The sequence below is a fragment of the Coregonus clupeaformis genome, chromosome 30 (genome assembly GCF_020615455.1).
Source record: "Coregonus clupeaformis isolate EN_2021a chromosome 30, ASM2061545v1, whole genome shotgun sequence".
Taxonomy (NCBI): domain Eukaryota; kingdom Metazoa; phylum Chordata; class Actinopteri; order Salmoniformes; family Salmonidae; genus Coregonus; species Coregonus clupeaformis.
Window position 1 is genome coordinate 33,022,260 of NC_059221.1, and position 19,461 is coordinate 33,041,720.

The 19,461-nt window shown below is 46.0% G+C and overlaps 1 protein-coding gene across 1 annotated transcript in view; it reads left to right on the forward strand.

The window, feature by feature from the left end:
* Window positions 1-19,095, forward strand: part of LOC121545396 (protein bicaudal D homolog 2) — a 67,685-nt gene extending 48,590 nt beyond the window's left edge. Inside the window, exons 3-10 of the mRNA XM_041855889.2 lie at window positions 1,778-1,930; window positions 3,063-3,277; window positions 3,426-3,669; window positions 6,405-6,662; window positions 8,592-8,795; window positions 8,980-9,504; window positions 10,045-10,196; window positions 17,003-19,095. Of these exons, the coding sequence (XP_041711823.2) occupies window positions 1,778-1,930; window positions 3,063-3,277; window positions 3,426-3,669; window positions 6,405-6,662; window positions 8,592-8,795; window positions 8,980-9,504; window positions 10,045-10,196; window positions 17,003-17,366 (2,115 nt within the window). The 3' untranslated portion in view covers window positions 17,367-19,095. The remainder of the gene's footprint in view (window positions 1-1,777; window positions 1,931-3,062; window positions 3,278-3,425; window positions 3,670-6,404; window positions 6,663-8,591; window positions 8,796-8,979; window positions 9,505-10,044; window positions 10,197-17,002) is intronic.
* The last annotated feature ends 366 nt before the right edge of the window (window positions 19,096-19,461 follow it).

The following is a 19,461-nucleotide window of genomic DNA, read 5'->3' on the forward strand; positions in this document are numbered from 1 at the left end:
ATTAATGAGTCTTCATCCAACCATCAGCATTAATCGGGCTATGCGCTTAGTAATTAATTATTACACAGAGCTAATAAGGAGCATCTACTTCCTTCAACAGGGATTTAGCATCACTCTGAAAACATGCTAACGGTGGACACACATTTTTCTAAAGATTTAATGGTATCTGCAAGCTAAGCTAATAATAGCATGAAGTCCTATTAGCTGGGTAATAGAGAGTAATAAAGACAAATTGGTTGATTCAATTGGTTAAATTGGTTAAATTGATTAAATTGGTTAAACTGATGAGTCAAATTACTGAGATGTTTTCGAAGAATACATTTCAAACTCTTTCCACACACTCACACACACGCACACGCACACACTCTGCACCTGTTCTTAGACATAATGATCCCTCTGATCTGTGACTGGAGTGACGTGTGTGTTGAGGGACACTCCTTTGTCACCTCAACTCGGTCACCTGAAAGGATTACAGGTTGTGTGTCACGCTACACACACACACACACACACACACACACACACACACACACACACACACACACACACACACACACACACACACACACACACACACACACACACACACACACACATGCACGCATAATGAAAGAGACCACACTGCATGGCTGAACTCACACTTACTCTCAAAGTTAATGGATTCATACACCGATAACTACAGAAAACAGATTGCACATGCTCTCTCTCAAAGTCACACACGTATACATTCAGATCAAGCACCACACACATGCCTTTACTGAGTGTCTCCTTACTGCAGAGCTTTTTTGTAGCCTAACCTTCAGACTTATGTTTCCTGCATTTGTAAGCTAAGGGGCAACTGGCTGGGATGGGTAGTGATGGGGGACGACAGGGGAAGGTTTAAGGGGTGGTAGGGGAGGCAATCGAGGCTACCGGAAGGGAAGGAAGGGGTATGGAGAAGGACAGACAGGGGGACAGAGAGAGACAGTGAGGACACAGGCTGGCCGCTCTGCAGGGCTTACAGTATCTGATCCTGTTGGCTTTGAGCCTGTCAGTCTGTCATCGGAGGAGGGGAACAGGGAGTTATCTCTGAGCTCTCTCTCTCCTCTCCTCCCTCGTTACTTTCTTACCTTCAAATGATTAATGGAGACAAGGCCATGCTCACTGCAAGGTGGGAGATTCTGCATTCAGCTGTATCTGTATTACAGTAAGCATGTTCATCTGTCATGTATTGAAAACAAATGCTAGCATCTGTACTGCTCCGACATCTTTATGTGTCAATACATGTGGGCTACTACACTCAAATCTGTTCTAACATAAATGAATTTAAGGACTTTCATCAGATGTGTTGCTTTGAATTGTGAATTACTTCCGTATTGGGATTAGATCACAGTCGTCATACGTTGATATGCAGGGATTCCTGTGTGTGAAGGAAGTAGGTCATTGTGAATTAGACTCAGTGTTAGACTCAGTTGCTGTGCCTGCTTGTCTCAGAGCTTTTGTCCCTATATGGGAGATAAGTTTGTTACTCTCACCATGGTGCCATCAGAGCTGGTAGACATTTATCCCATGGCCCAACGCCCATAGAGACACCTAGACACACACCACGCACACACACACACACACTGTACGCTGGGCACGGCCAAATGGGTACACCCACTTATCCAGGCAGATTTACTGTATTAAAACACACTCACACAAAAGCCCAAAATATGGTTAACTGACAATTTCTCATTTTTTGTCCCTTTCTCTCCATCCCTCCCTCCTCTTCTCCCTCTATCCCTGTCATTCACCCCTACAGAACAGCCAGGTGGTGGAGCTGCAGCGGACCCGTCTGCGTGATGACATCAAGGAGTATAAGTTCCGGGAGGCACGTCTGCTGCAGGACTACACAGAGCTGGAGGAGGAGAACATCTCCCTGCAGAAACAGGTCTCCGGGCTCAAACAGACCCAGGTGAAGATCAACACCATTCACTGGGGAGGGGGGGGGGGGGGTTAGCTATGTTGGGGTGTGGGGATGGGGGATAGTAAGGAGAATAGGTAACATCTTCCTGAAGAAACGGGTCTCCTTGCTCAACAGAGGGGAAATGAGAAGAGATCAACCCATCTTTACATCACAGGAGGTTGGTGGCACCTTCATTGGGGAGGACGGGCTCGTGGTAATGACTGGAGTGGGATAGGTGGAATGGTATCAAATACATCAAACACATGGTTTCCATGTGTTTGATTCCATTGCAATTGTTCCGTTCCAGCCATTATTATGAGCCGTCCTCCCCTCAGCAGCCTCCACTGTACTCTCTTGCTTCTGTGGGCTACTCCTCCACTCACACTTCATTATGAACCCCTCCTCACTGCAGATAGCTGAACCTGCTCACTAGGCCCAGTTAACCCAGGCTCTCTGAACCTAGGCTTTGCGCTACTGTCTACTACACACCCCAGTCTATGTGCGACTCCCAGTTTTCCATGTATACACACCATAGACCTCTGTCTGTCTGCATCCTCCAGTCTCTGCTGCTCACATCAACCTTGAATACACTGATTTAATTCAGATTATAGAAACCACGTTCAGATTTAATAAAGAGATAAGCCTTTATGTGGAGGCCTGTTTGCGCCCAGAGAGAGAATGAGCGTCTCTGAATGTGACAGTGTTTAATGGGTGTGTTTCTGGTAATCCCCACTTCTAGCCAGCTTTCCCTCTCCATAGACCACAGAGACACGGAGAGAGATGCGGTGTTGCAAAGCAAATACTCTGATTTTAATTCACACCAATGGCAAGAGTAAAACCAGAACTGCTAACACTCTTCACATGCCCTATATCCAGGGATTATGTTTGTTAAATTTAAAGGCATGATTTTAAAACAGAAGGCTGTCGGCTATAGTTTTAATTGGCCAATATAAGATTACAGTACCAAATCCTATTTAGATGAAAAGACAAGACATAAGGCAATTTTGCCCTTTTAAAAGCCCTCTTTTTATGGTGACAAAACGAGTTGATTAAACCAGTATGGTATTCTATTTGCATTTCCCCCATATAAGCCCGCCTTTATGCTTTGATTGACAGCTACCTGTCTGTCCCGCCCCTACAGGTGGAGTTTGAGGGTCTGAAGCACGAGATTCGTCGTCTGGAGGAAGACACCCAGTTCCTGAACAGCCAATTGGAGGACGCAATCCGCCTGAAGGAGATCGCCGAGCGACAGCTAGGGGAAGCCCTGGAGACCATCAAGACTGAGCGCGAGCAGAAGGCCGCCCTGAGGAAAGAGCTATCCCACTACATGAGCATAGGAGACTCTATGTACCACAGGTACACACACAATCAAAGGCACCAATTCCATCTGTAACACCTCATGCATTCATCAAAACCCTGTACAATATAATAAAAACAGTTATGAGAATAACTGTGAAATTCATGTTTTCATGTTATCATGTTCTGGTCCTCTCCCTCTCCCCAGCCCCCTCAGCATCTCTCTGGATGGTCTCAAGTTCAGCGATGACGCAGCCACGGAACCCAACAACGACGAGGCTCTCCATGGTTACGAGAACGGCTTCAGCAAGCTGGCCAACGCCATCACTGAGGACAACCGTGCATCCACGCCCAAGAATGACCTGTTCCGCCCCGTCCCCAGCCTGGTAGACGACCTGCTGAGTGAACTCAACATCTCTGAGATCCAGAAACTCAAACAGCAGCTGCTGCAGGTACATAGACAGTTAATTTGAGTATGTCTGTGTTCACTGTGCATGATAGGGATAACAGTCAGGAATATCCAGCTGCTGCAGGTATAACCATAGCGGGTCATTCATTCAGTGAATCTGTTTACACTGTGTATGATATGAATGACGTCAAGGTTTGAATTACACATTGATACTGAAATGTTCAAAACAAACGTTGATATCTTCAAAGCCTATGGGAATGTCGTAATATGTTATTGTAGTGCCCAGTACCCTCAGTCACCCTCGTAATTCAAGTGTTTGTTGGCAGTGGGGAATAGAAGAATGGACTATTGACTGCACACTGTGTGTAGACTCACTTAATATACACTTTCCCAGTGTATTTGAAGGCCCAGTCTACACACACTAACATAAATTAGTTATGTAAATTAGTTATGGCGATCCGATCAATATTCACTTCTGAGATCCAATAACGGTGTACATCAGAGTGACCTGACCATTGCAGTTAGCTCCTATGTATAGCCTAGTGGTCAAATAGGAGCTAAGTGCAATGGTCAGGTCACTCTGAAGAAGACGTCAGCTTGACGTCGAAACGTCAGTCACCTGTTCTCATTCTGTTCTCATCCTGTACAATGGATTAGTGTGAGCCCCAAAAAAATATCTGCCTTTTTTGTTGAGTGCTCCAAATCCTTTCTGCGTCGAATTAGTCCTTCTGGAAGTTTTTCTTGGTAAGCCGTTCTCATGACTTTTGTCATTGTTGTTGTGCACCCTCTTTTCCTTTGTTTGCTGAAGCGAAGGCCCACCCGAACGCTGTACATCAGTCATCCCCCGGAAGGGTCCAGAAGGATATTAATTCAATAGTAGAGCTGTTGAGAAGGCTCAGTCTATCACTTACTGATTCATTAATTGTCATTGGTCCAGACAAGCCAAAGGGAGATCAAAGTCAATTACAGCATAGAGCCAAAAGCAATAAAACACCATAGAACTCCTATACTTTAGGTTTACAGATAGCAAATACTGATTAGGGTTTTTCTATCTCAGGCTGTCATGTACTATAGATCTCTGTATAGCCTCATCAACTCTTAGAGCCTACATATCATCCATTGGAATCAGAACGATTTCCTTGACTACTCTAGAAGCCAAGCCTCTTGTTGGAATGTGAAGTCGGTCGGTCGACTCGGTCAGTCAGTCAGTCAGACAAGTGTGTCCAGTGGCTACTCATGCAGGCTACACGCATCTCAATTATGTTAGGGGGATCTAATCCCCCGGGATGCCACACACATGAGGCGCCACCACCGGTGGATCTGCCATCTATCAGAACGCCTCAGATGTCTCCATGGTTACCAGTGTGTACTGGTTGGATACCTGTGGGTGAAAAGACTCAAGTCCCCCCCTCCCCCCTAACACACATCACAATGAGGTTGTCACCAGGATGCCTCTAGGTTACCATAGCATTGTCTTGGTATGAGTACCATGACATTTAACCCGATCCGGTCCTTTGATACTGAATTTCAGAGGCAGCAGCAGCAGGCCTTGGTGTTCAGCATTAAGCCAACATAGTGTCAACCAGCCCTTTGGGTCTCCTCCTCTGGCCGGAATCGCAACAGGGAAACCCAAACCTCTACTCAATAATTAAACTGCTCCGATGCCATTCTCTCTCTCCTCATCCTGTCGATCACAGACTGATTAATCAATCCCAGACATCCGCTCGCAGCAGGTCACCCTACTCCTCAGTTACAGCAGAATCCATACTCCCACTGTGCAATCAGATCCAAAATGGCTGCCGTGGGAGTATGATGCCCACTCATGCGAACCAGTTGCCCTTTTACACAGTAGGCCCAGTGGCCTATATGCCTTTACACATTTAGGTCACGTCCGTCTGCATTAGAGGATGGAAGATGAGTCCTAGCTGTAAGCAGCAGGCATCTTTAACATGCCAAACATCTACTCTGAGGAAATAATTTGATTAAGACACTCCTCAAGCTTGGCATTACCAAGATGCTTGTCAAGGTCATCAACAGGAATTAGGGAGGGGGACAGATTGAGGGTGGGGTGTGGCAAGGGGGGCGGGTTATGGCAAGCTGTATTCTTAGTGTCAGTATCATCACATAATGAAGTTTGTATATACTTTACTTAAAAATACAGTATGCTGAGAGCTAAAAGTACCTTTCCTGACTGTTCATGTCTAAATATTCTAGATAGATATTTATTAAACCATTTCCTCCTTTTGAGTCCTGTCATCGAGGCATCACAGCTGAATAATAGAGTAAGATTAACAGGAATGTGATGCTCATCTATTATTGACACACACCACCAGCCCCTGAAAATAGCTGGGTGCTTCTGAGGCCTGCACTACTCTGTGTGAGTGCTTGTGTGTGTAAGTGGACCCAGCTCTGGTCCCTCTGCCAACACAGAGTTGAACCCATTCCAGACTTCTCCAAGGTCACCCAGGCTCTGAATTGGCACAGTGACACACTGTCTTTGGTTACATACTGTAGCGTCCTTAGTGAGCCCCTCAAACCACCAGAGATGTTATCTGTTATATTGAAAAACAGCCACCTTCATCATCCTTCAGGACATTCATATGCATTAGGCAGTATGAGACGGAAAGGGATAGAGCAACACTAGGAAATGGGAAGATTATATCTGCATAATTATGTCTGAATTCTAATGTTTATCAATTGTGTCAGTCACTTTTCTGTCCAGACACTTACCTTACCAAATTAATAAATATGTCTTATGTTCTGTCTCCCCTCGTCTAGATGGAGCGTGAGAAGGTGTCTCTGGTGTCCACGCTGCAGGACTCCCAGAAGCAGTTGGAGCAGGCCCACGGGGCCCTGGAGGAGCACCAGGACAAGGTCAGCCGTCTCACCGAGAACCTCAACGCCATCCGGAGGCTACAGGCCAGCAAGGAGCGCCAGTCAGCCCTGGACAATGAGAAGGAGCGCGACAGCAACGAGGACGGGGACTACTATGAGGTTGACATCAACGGACCCGAGATCCTGGAGTGCAAGTACAAGGTAATTGAACATGTATACATACACATACAAGGGTTTTTCTTTATTTGTACTATTTTTTAAATTGTAGAATAATAGTGAAGACATCAAAACTATGAAATAACACATATGGAATCATGTAGTAACCAAAAAAGTGTTAAACAAATCAAAACATATTTTATATTTGAGATTCTTCAAATAGCCACCCTTTGACTTGATGACAGCTTTGCACACTCTTGGCATTCTCTCAGCCAGCTTCATGAGGTAGTCACCTGGAACGCATTTCAATTAACAGGTGTGCCTTCTTAAAAGTTAATTTGTGGAATTTCTTTCCTTCTTAATGCGTTTGTGCCAATCAGTTGTGTTGTGACAAGGTATGCAGAAGATCGCCCTATTAGGTAAAATACCAAGTCCATATTATGGCAAGAACAGCTCAAATAAGCAAAGAGAAACTACAGTCCATCATTACTTTAAGACATGAAGGTCAGTCAATACAGAACATTTCAAGAACTTTGAAAGTTTCTTCAAGTGCAGTCGCAAAAACCATCAAGCGCTATGATGAAACTGGCTCTCATGAGGACCACCACAGGAATGGAAGACCCAGAGTTACCTCTGCTGTAGAGGATAAGTTCATTAGAGTTACCAGCCTCAGAAATTGCAGCCCAAATAAATGCTTGACAGAGTTCTTGTCACAGACACATCTCAACATCAACTGTTCAGAGGGGACTGTGTGAATCAGGCCTTCATGGTCGAATTGCTGCAAAGAAACCACTACTAAAGGACACCAATAATAAGAAGAGACCTGCTTGGGACAAGAAACACGAGCAATGGACATTAGACCGGTGGAAATGTGTCCTTTGGTCTGGAGTCCAAATTTGAGATTTTTGGTTCCAACCGCCGTGTCTTTGTGAGATGCGGTGTGGGTGAACGGATGATCTCCGCATGTGTAGTTCCCACCGTAAAGCATGGAGGAGGAGGTGTTATGTTGTGGGGGTACTTTGCTGGTGACACTGTCTGTGATTTATTTAGAATTCAAGGCACACTTAACCAGCATGGCTACCACAGCATTCTGCAGCGATACACCATCCCATCTGGTTTGGGCTTAGTGGGACTATCATCTGTGTTTCAACAGGACAATGACTCAACACACCTCCAGGTTGTGTAAGGGCTCTTTTATCAAGAAGGAGAGTGATGGAGTGCTGCATCAGATGACCTGGCCTCCACAATCCCCTGACCTCAACCCAATTGAGATGGTTTGGGATGAGTCGGACGGCAGAGTGAAGGACAAGCAGCCAACAAGTGCTAAGCATATGTGGGAACTCCTTCAAGACTGTTGGAAAAGCATTCCAGGTGAAGCTGGTTGAGAGAATGTCAAGAGTGTGCAAAGCTGTCATCAAGGCAAATGGTGGCTATTTGAAGAATCTGAAATATAAAATATAGTTTGATTTGTTTAACACTTTTTTGGTTACTACATGATTCCATATGTATTATTTCATAGTTTTGATGTCTTCACTATTAATCTACAATGTAGAAAATAGTACAAATAAAGAAAAACCCTTAAATGAGTAGGTGTTCTAAAACTTTTGACTGGTACTGTATACTGTATGCACACACAAGCACATGCACACACACACACGTTTGTTTTACTGTCCTTGTGGGGACCAAACAATTGATTCTCATTCAAAATCCTATTTTCCCTAAACCTTAACCTAACCCTAACCTTAACCCCTAAACCCAATTCTAACCCTAAACCTAACCTCTAAGCCTAAAATAGCCCTTTTCCTTGTGGGGACCGGCGAAATGTCACCACTTCTCTGAATTTTCCTTGTTTTACTATCATTGTGAGGAATTTTGGTCTCCACATAGATAGTAAAACCAAAATCACACACACACACACATACACACTCACAGATGTTGAAGCTATTCCTGAAACTCTGCCTCTGGTGTACTCAGGTTGCGGTGTCGGAGGCAGGTGAGCTAAAGGAGGAGCTGAAAACTCTGAAGGCGGAGTACCAGTCCTGTCAGTCACACTACGAGGAGGACCGAGGCCGTCTGGAAACTCATGTCACAGCCCTTGGAGAGAAGCTGGCCTCTCTGGAGAAGACTAGCCACGTGGAGAGAGAGGAGAAGGCCAGGCTGGAGAAGGAGCTGCGCAAGGTGAGAAACATATATATATTTTTGTGTTATATTGGTGAATGGTTATCTGTAGTTGATTTTTTCCTTTTCTCTGTGTATGAATAGTGTATATATATTTTTCTCATACTTGCAAACCATATTTCTCACTTAGATATTAATGACTGGTTTATTAATTGACAAAGTTTCTCTCTTTCTATCTGTAAAGGTGAGTGACGTGGCTGGTGAGTCGCAGGGCAGCCTGAGCGTGGCACAGGACGAGCTGGTCACCTTCAGCGAGGAGCTGGCCACCCTCTACAACCACGTGTGCATGTGCAACAACCAGACTCCCAACCGCGTCATGCTCGACTTCTACAAGCAGGGCAAGGGCGGGCGCACCAGTCCTGAGGGTCGCGGCCGCCGCTCCCCCATACTGCTCACTAAGGGCCTGTTCCCCGTCCCAGAAGCTGCAGACAGCGCCCCGTCCCCTGTCTCCTCTCCCCCCTCACCACGGGAGCCAATGAACGTGTACAACCTGGTGGCCATCATCCGGGACCAGATCAAGCACCTGCAGCTGGCGGTGGACCGCACCACAGAGCTGTCCCGTCAGAGGATGGCCTCTTTGGAGCTGGGCACCGTGGCTGATAAGGACAAGGAGGCCTGCATGGGGGAGATCCTCAAACTCAAGTCCCTGCTCAGCACCAAGAGGGAGCAGATCGCCACCCTGAGGACCGTGCTCAAAGCCAACAAGCAGGTCAGATACTGAATCTCTCTGTTTGTATCTCCCTCCCCTCCCCTAATAATCAGAGTCAGGAGACTGAGGCAGGGACGTGGCTGTCTAAAGCCTGTTCAGCTGTCACAGCAAATGCACTGCAGCCAAGAGTCATTACAAAACACCATGTAGAGACAGCTGGTGGCTGTGGGTGTGTGTCTGTATCTGTGTTTCCATGTGAAAGAGTTAGGAAAAGATGAATGCTCTCTAAAGCAGACACACCCTGCCAGCCCAGAGCCTCAATGTGTGTGTGTCCAGTTGCTGGTGTCAGCTCTTTGAAGATGGTGTGTGTTCCTCAGCTCCTGAACCTGTGGAAAGACTCTCAGATGAAAGCCTGTCGTAAAAAGACACACCTGTAGTCTTTAAATCCAGCCATCTCCCCAATGAACTGCTGTGCAAGAAAACCTTCAGAGGTCACAGCACTAAAACAGACTATAATGACATAAATATGCAGGAAAAAGACTCAAAATGACCTATTGCAGTTGGTGTGACTCGTTGTTGTGTTGTGTGTCCCCCCTGCAGACGGCTGAGGTGGCGCTGGCCAACCTGAAGAGTAAATATGAGAACGAGAAGGCCATGGTGACGGAGACCATGATGAAGCTGAGGAACGAACTCAAGGCCCTGAAGGAGGACGCCGCCACCTTCTCCTCGCTCCGAGCCATGTTCGCCACACGGTAAGAGGAATACGCTATCACACTTCCTGTTTAAAACACATTAGGAACACACTATCACACTCCTAGTTTAAAACACACGTTAAAAACAAGTTATCACACTCCTTGGCCACACAGTAAGAGAGTAGTCAACCATGCTCCAAGAACAGACATTTACATATGCTCTCCCTGTATACAATGGTAACAGATGAATCTGTGCACATGAGATCAGGTTTGAGACTGTATGTATGCTTTATGTTTGCTACAGTACAAGACAAGTACCTAGTTTACCTACACATATCATGAAATAAACCCACCACACCAAAAGATAAGCACCAGCTCTTATCTACATTACAAGAGTAGTTACGATATCACTGCATGACAATATCAATACCATTGCAATATGGTGTTTACATACATGTATATTGTTTACATACATATCCTGTATTTAGCATGTACATGTATTAAAAAGCTGTTGCCATGAGATTAAATGGAAAGATTGATTGACCAAAACACCTATTACTCCCGGTGTACATCTGGCCACTTTTAATATGTTAACCTACCAGTAACACCACAGAGACACCATCCTAAGACCACACTCACAACAAGCTAAATCTCTGTTTAACAGCACATGCCATATTTACCATATGGTAACGACGTGTCCATAACATGCTTTTAATATCAGACAGGTTTAATAGGAGTATTGTTTTTCTCTGTGAATCTGGGCCAGTGGAGGATGGCCATACGATGGACACATCTCTAATCTGTATGATAATTACTATGATGGAGAAGCAGTGTTTTTGACCAGTGTATCAGATGAAGGGGCTATGTTAAAACCCCTTGCTGGCTAAGTCTGCTGATTCCCATAAGAAGCAGGCCAAAGGGTTTCCCTTATAATCCCTACCTCAGTCTAGACTGGATTACTACCTCAGATACACTGTCCTGTACTACAGTCTCAACATAGTCTCAACGTAGTCTCCCTGTACAGTAGTCTTCCTCCTGAAGGAGTGGGTGTGTTTTTGGGGTGGGGGGGGGGGGTCTATGTTGGTGGGTGGATGGGTGTGACAATGACTATGAGTATCGGTACACGTGTGTACACTATATGAATGTACTGCACATTATTTTTGTACTTTTTTTGCTCTGATCTTCTCCTGCAAACCTCCCTGGACCAGATGGCGATTCTGAGGCAGTCTCTCTCTGTCTTTAAGACTCCCCAGCTTACAGCAAAGCTCATATCATGCTGTGCTGAAAGTAGAGGAGAGAGGAGGGGAGGGCTGCGCCATCCACAGAGTGTGTGTACTCAGCACCCCTCATCTTTACAGTAGGGTAATGCTATATCTTCACTACCAGTCCATTAGCTGGTGTTATTGAGAAACTCTATATAACTGCAGTAGCTAATCGATTAGCATGGTGGAGAAAACTGTCTTCCTCTGTAAATATGAGTGTTTCTGTTGTCATAATGATTTGGTGCAATGCAGGGCCAGATGGTCTGATGATGCAGGTGTTAAACCATCCCTCTGAAGACATAAGAAGAGTTCAGCTCTCACTGAGCACCTCAGAGGCAACCATTTAGAAAATAACTGACATTGTGCTTAGAATAGCTAGCACCAGAGATACTGTATATAATGACGAGATGGTCTTGTCTCCACCCTAACAATGGGAGTTGTTGTCCCAAAGGCAGGAAGGCAGGCGGTCTACTTATCGGTCTGCTTATCGGTCTGCTTATCACTGTACTTTGACTTGGACCCTCTCACTTCGCCTCTTCCTCTCTGCTGGCACTGAACAATCAGGGGTTTCAAACCAAGTGGCCGTTAAGAGGTAGTGGCTATTATCAGCAGAACGAGGGTGTTCGATATGATACAGTGGAAAAGGGCAGCTGCAGAGAGGGGCATGTTAAATGTTTATTTCCCTGGTCTCCATCCCTGTCCTCATTTGCTGTTGTAAGAGACTGAAGATGCTGATAACTAAACAAAACATAACATAGCTCAGCTCTGCTCTGGGGGCCTCAGAAAATTGGCTCTTAACCTCCCCCTCAGTCTTAACCTTGTATGGTGATTGCTATGTGTCTTAGATATACTTAATGTAACGTTTTTTGTTATTCCCTATATAGTGCAGTATAGGGAATAGGGAGCCATTTTGAACGCGGCATCAGTATGTTCAGGGCTGTGTACAGCCTTGGTGTTGGTGGTGGTTTCCAGTCAGTATACTGGCTGGAGCCTGTATGTATTGGTATGCTAATTTTGCCCTATAGAATGATGGTGGGGCAGGAGGAGAAGGGGTGGAGGCCTCTTTGAGAAGCTTTAAGAGGCAGAGGGACGTGACTGACCCACGTTTCCCACACTCCCCCTGTTTCTTCCCTCCATGCCCTCATCCGTCCTTCATCCTCACAGCAAAACATCCTACAGAGAGAGAGAGAGAGAGATGGATGGAGGGGTCTTTCATTTCAGCTTCTCTACAGGGACTTAATTTGAGTCTTTCTCATGGTAATTCCATTTTTGACATACTCTGTCGAGTTAAAGGTAGATTTTTGGATTTCTGAGACTTTCAGTGGACTGCCTCAGTTTGGAGTGTTTGGCCTCAGAGTGAGGAAGTTAGAGTGAATAGAGTGAGACTGAATGAATGTACAAGTCTTTGTGTGACCGTTTTGTATAATGCAAGCTCCCAATGTGTGTGTGTGCGTGTGCGTGTGTGCGCTCGCTTTACTCCAGCTGTGGTATCAGTTTACAGTAAGATCCTGGCTCTTACATTCCTAAGACATGTCTGGACATGCCTGCTCTCAGCAGCCCTCAGCTCTATACACACAAGACAAGACAGGTACTCCCTGACGAAGGCCATGCAGCCGAAACGCATCAGAGTTTTTAATCTTGGTTTCCACTGAACATGCCATACAAATAAAGGCATTTTAATTAGCTACATGTAAAGTGTTGGTCCCATGTTTCATGACCTGAAATGAAAGATCCCCGATATTTTCCTTACGCACAAAAAGCTTATTTCTCTGAAATGTTGTGCACAAATTTGTTTACATCCCTGTTAGTGAGCCTTTCTCCTTTGCCAATATAATCCATCCACCTGATAGGTGTGGCATATCAAGAAGCTTGAACTGGGGACAATAAAAGGCCACTCTAAAATGTGCAGTTTTGTTACACAACACAATGCCACAGATGTCTAAAGTTTTGAGGGAGTGTGCAATTGGCATGCTGACTGCAGGGATGTCCACCAGAGCTGTTGCCAGATAATTTAAAGTTAATTTGTCTACCATAAGCCGCCTCCAACGTCGTTTTAGAGAATTTGGCAGTACGTCCAACCGGCCTCACAACCGCAGACCACGTGTAACCACGCCAGCCCAGGACCTCCACATCCGGCTTTATCACCTGCAGGATCGTCTGAGACCAACCACCCGGACAGCTGATGAAACTGAGGAGTATTTCTGTCTGTAATAAAGCCCTTTTGTGGGGAAAAACTCATTCTGATTGGCTGGGCCTGGCTCCCCAGTGGGTGGACCTGGCTTCCAAGTGGGTGGGCCTATGCCCTCCCAGGCCCACCCATGGTTGCGCCCCTGCCCAGTCATGTAAAATCCATAGATTAGGACCTAATTTATTTGTTTATATGAACTGTAACTCAGTAAAATCTTTGAAATTGTTGCATGTTGTGTTTATATTTTTGTTCAGAGTATCTTTGTCTTCCTCTGATTTCCATGTTGTTATTACTTTCATTGTTGGTTATGTTATTCCTTCTTTCTCTCCCCCCTCCTCCCTCCTGAGTCCTCTTTCTCATCCTCCACCATGACCAGTGCTGTTCCCACATAGCCATAGAACAGTTGAAGGGAGTGTGTGGGTCTGAGTACACAGTCCATGTGACAAACAAATGTGCTGTAGTGCTGTGTGCCTGCACGCATATGTCGGTATGTTTAGGGCGTATGCGCCTGTCTGTGTAGTCCATACCCTCCCTATGAACGCGTCGTCATATTTCAGTAAGCGCATGCGTGTGTGGGTGTGGATATGGGTATATGCTGTGCACATTATGTATACTCTGAGCGTATGTGTGTGTGCAGTGAGCCTATGTGTGTTTCGTGACCCCTGGCTACTGTAGATCATCTGAGACGTGGGGTCTCTGTTCCTCACTACTCTGAATGTGGAGACTGTTGTTCTACAAAGGGCCAGCCGCCCCCCAGACACCCAGGGCCCCTCTCTATCAGGCCAAGAATAGCCCCATTGTAACCCCTCATCCCCAGAATGGAACCCTGTATTTTTTCCCGGGAAAACCCACGCCCTCTTACACCCTCCCCCCAGCATGGCTGGTCCGTCTTAAAGTGCACTGCGACTCCTGGGACCCCCCCCCCCATTCGCCATCTCACACTGGGTCAAATGAAGCTGCACTGATCCCCATTGTCTGGGTGTGTGTCCCAGTGGGAATCAGACTGCAAACGGGGACTATGTTTGTGTATGTGGGGGAAGAGAGGGTACACATCACAGGAGCAATAACACAACACCTCAACGGGCCAATAGTGAGAGACTCAATTACATAATGAGTTCTTATGTGAGCAATAAGAAGAGGCTTTCAGCCATTGATTGGGGCAATGGTAAGAACCACAACAGACCTCAGCAACATAGTTGTCGTGTTGTTGTTTTATAGATTGTTATTGACACTTGGAAGTGTAGAGGAAAACATTCCAATCCACCAGATAGAACAGGCAGTGTTTTTTGTCCCACGGTTTAGATTCAGAGTCAGTAATTCCTTTGATATAATTCAGTGCCAGGGAGTGTTCTAATTGCAGAATGTGTGGAGCCCTGCAGGCAGGATTGAGGGAGTGCTTTGAGATGCCATTTCTTTGGTGCCAATGTGGGTTAGGCTAAAGGACAGCTGGAGGGGAAGGTAGGACGCAGATATCTCTGCAGAGGTGTGGCTAACATCATTACTGGGGAATGTCAAGCTAGAATAGAGGAGTTTGATGGAAGGCTAGAGAAAGATGGAGGGAGGGAGAGAAGAGGAAAACAAGAGAAAGGATGGAGGAAGGATGATAAAGAGATACATGAAGGAAGGATGGAGGAAGGATGATAAAGAGATACATGAAGGAAGGATGGAGGAAGGATGATAAAGAGATACATGAAGGAAGGATGGAGGAAGGATGATAAAGAGATACTTGAAAGAAGGAGGGAGGGAGGGAGGGAGGGAAGGAGATGATGGAGAGATTTAATATGAGGATGCAGGGAAAGGAGAGAGAGTGAAAGAGAAAATGGCATAATGATTAATAATGAGAGAGGAGGGGTGTAGCAGATGAAAGACAGTGATATGAACCCCTGCCTCTACATTCCGGGCAGCATGACCTAGTTTTTCGCACCTGCCTGGCCATAACACACACACATTCACACACACCAGATCACAAGGGTATAGAAAGGGTAGGTTTAGCTTCACAGCACAGTGAAACTAATGAAGAGATAGAAAGAGAGAGGGAGAGAAAGGCGAAAGAGTAGTTAATATCTTGAGGTATTTCACACTAATGTGAGAGGCAGAGTTTAGACTGTATGTTATATTACATAGATGCTAGAGAAAAGGTGAAGACAGATTAATATAAGAGATAGCGAGAGGACAGTAAATCTAGATCTGTGAACTCAGAAGTATCTCCTCGAGACTTGTACCTCTCTCGTCTTCTCTCTCTCCCTTAGCCCACTCCCAAGGTGATGCAGGAGGGATCTTGGAGCCGTCCCCTGGGTTAAAGCTTTCCCCCTTTGTGTGTGACCTATTATTAACTCACTCCGTGCTCTGACTCCTCATATTGTCATGCAGACAGACAGACTGAGGCCCACGGTAGAGCTGCATTCAGAATGAATGTTAATCACACCCATAGGGTTTTTAGTCCTCATCAGCATAGCCCACATGAAAACCTGGGACACATTCAAATGGGCTGTATGTTAAGCTAATAAACTCTGCATATATTAGCATACTGTGTTTGGATATTAGCAGTACAAAGTGATTAATGTGTAGCTGGGCCTTGGGATGAAGAGTGTACCGTTTGGTTAAGGGGGGAAGGGGGGGGAATGTGAATAGTAAATACATCTCTACATTCTCTAGTGTACCAGTGCAACACTTGAGTGAATCTTGTGGGGGTGAAATGAGATCCTGTTGTTTTACAGGATGATGACAGTTCAGGTGCTGGGGGAGATGGAGAGATAGTCTGGTGAAATGGTAGAGTGCCTTCAAGGCTCTGATAGACACCTCAAGGTCTCTAGCTGGTGGTGAAGACAGGCACTGGGGACGTAGGTCAAAGGTCAAGATGAATATATGTCAATACGTGTTTCTTGCATTGGTTTTCAGAGGGTGCAAAGGGCAGTAAAATCCTTCAGAAATGGCCACAGACAATATGAACAGTCTGAATGGAGAGCCAGACCTTTACCAATGGTAGCGAACCATACAGACCACAGTCACTGCGTCACTGTACCTTTGGCTGTTAACAATGCAGGTTGCTACTGCCACCTACTGGATGGCCAGTGAAAATGTAGCAAATGTCATCTCTGGTGTCCTTCAAGTTCAAAGACTGGAATATCACTTACTTTGGAGACAAATGCCTGATTCTAATGTGATCTCTCTCTCTCTCCCTATCTCTCTCTCTCCTTCCATCCCTCTCTCACTCTCCCTCCATCCCCCTCTCTCTACCCTGTTTCCCTCTCTCTCACTCTCTCTCTCTCTCTCTCTCTCTCTCTCTCTCTCCCTTCCTATCCCTCTTTCTCCTCCTATCCGACTCTCTCCCTCCATCCTCTCTCTCCCTATCTCTGTATCTCTCACTATCTCTCTCTCTCTCTCTCTCTCTCCCTCTCCCTCCTTCTCTCCTGTAGCTGTGATGAGTATGTGACTCAATTGGATGAGATGCAGAGACAGCTGTCTGCGGCGGAGGATGAGAAGAAGACCCTGAACTCCCTGCTCCGTATGGCCATTCAGCAGAAGCTGGCCCTGACCCAGCGCCTGGAGGACCTGGAGTTTGACACCGAGCAGACCCGCCGCGGAGGCAAACCAAAAGCCAGAACCACTAACGGCAGAACCACCAACGGCCAGACCAACACCGCCAACAACCCCCGCGTAAGTCACGGCCTCACCTGTGCCGGCATCGGCCGCACCAACGAGCCCAACGCCATGCCCAACGGCATCCGTGGAGGCCCCGTGGTCTTCTGCAGCGAGAAGTACAAGATCTACTGCGACTGAAGCGGCTGCGTTGTCAGCACGGGACTGCTGTGTACAGAGGGGAGGAGCCCGAGGCTCTCCCCTGCATTCATGTTAAAGAGCCCCACTACGCTCGCTTAGCTCCCTGCCTGCCCAGCCTGCAGCCTCATAGGGCCTGGTGTGTGTCTAACCTACAGTACATACGTATGCCCATGGCCACGTATGGCCGCTCACGCCTGCTAGTGTAAACGCTTAGGGGAATGCAGACGTACAGTGTGCACTAGAAGTTTGGGACTGTTATAGACATAATTTATGGCATGTGGATAGGGTCTCAACCAGCCGCCGTTGGGCTTCTGTGGATATTATGGGGTGCTGTACTTATGATGATGTAAAAGGTGGCAGCTTTTGTGCTTTGTGTGTTCTGACCCCCCTGAGTGTGTTGCCTGGTAACGGTAATGCGTTTGGGGGGTGGGGACTTGGGAAGAGGGCGTCACTTTACGGGTTCATGTGACTGAAGTTGACGTCCTCTCCTCGTGTTGCTCGTCTGTTGGCATTGGTGCTCCTTCGATAAAGCCCCCCAACCTCCTCTCTCTCCTGGCCCCCCAGGACTGAGCCAGCCCCAGCAACCCGCTGACCAATCAGGTCACTCTTTAATGTTTACATAAACGAATGAAACAAAATAATATGCAAACTCCCCCTGCTGTTGCTAGGGGAGTCCAGTGTGATTTGCTGGGTTCTCTAACTGAATTTTAAAACTCTCGAAGCGGGTTGGCTGATGATTAGTGATGTTGGAGGTGGGTGGTAAAGGAGCACCTAAGACCACAGGTGTTTAATTTCAGGATCCTTTAAGCTGTGATGCTAGTACACCAACACGGTAGATTCATTCAGGCCAATTGCATGGCATTGCAGCTGAGAATGCTACTGAGCTTTTAACAGTTTGTCTATGTAAAAAGGTGTGTGGCACAGCACAAGCTATGTACTACAGGGCTCTACATTTTAACCAGAGCAGTTATTTAACGTCTGCTGAAACAAACGGAGGGCTATTCCATGTAACCCAGTATATGTCATATTGGTGTTCTTTCAGAGCCATATTACTAGAGAACGAAAGCAAGACAAAACGGTCTCTACACCTAAATTAAGTGCACTTCAGAATAGGTGCCTCAGGTTCTAACTTCTATTAGAAAATGATCAAATAACTGTGAACAGATACAATATAGTTTTGATTGATGGTGATTTTTGTAACAGAAAATATCCTAAAAGAGCACAACAATCAATGGCACCCAGATCCGGATCATAATTCTGCAAACAAAACCGACAACCCTCGGCAAAGTGCCTGTCGACTCAAACACTTGATATCAACTATATCTATCTGTCGATGTAAAGCCCCGTCTTTGTGTCTATCACCCTAATGCTGATCTCTCTCTCTCCCTCTATCTTCTCTCCCTCTCTTTTGGAGGCCCTTTTGAGCTCTCAAATGAACTATGTGTGGTTATGTGGCTGAAAACCCTGTCCTCCTCCTCATGTCTCTAACCTGTGTGTCGTTGCTTGGTTGTCATGACAACCCCTCTCTCTCTTTTAGATTGTCAGCAGCTTGCTCGCCCTGAAACGCCGCTCTCCCTTTAAGTAGAGAGGGGGATTGTGGGAAAAAAAACTCTGAATATTGTTAGGTAATGTCCTCACGCGTATGCGTGTTCTGAACCCTGCCTCTGTGTGTGTGTGTGTGTGTGTGTGTGTGTGTGTGTGTGTGTGTGTGTGTGGACGTGTTTAACTATTCTTGTGGGGACCAGAAGTCCCCACAAGAATAGTAAACAAACAAAAATTGGACCAACTGGGGACATTTTGTTAGTCCCCAAAAGGTAAAATGCTATTTTTAGGGTTACGGTTAGAATTAGTGTTAGGGTTAGAATTACATTAAGGGTTAGGAGCTAGGGTTAGTTTTAGGGTTAAGAGCTAGGGTTAGGTTTAGGGTTAAAGTTAGGGTAAGAGTACAGGTTAGGGTTAGGGTTAGGTTTAGGGTTAAGGGTTAGGTAAAATTTGATTTTGAATGGGACTGAATTGTGTGTCCCCACAAGGTTAGCTGTACAAGACTGTGTGTGTGTGTGTGTGTGTGTGTATGTTGTTTTCTAAAAATATTGCA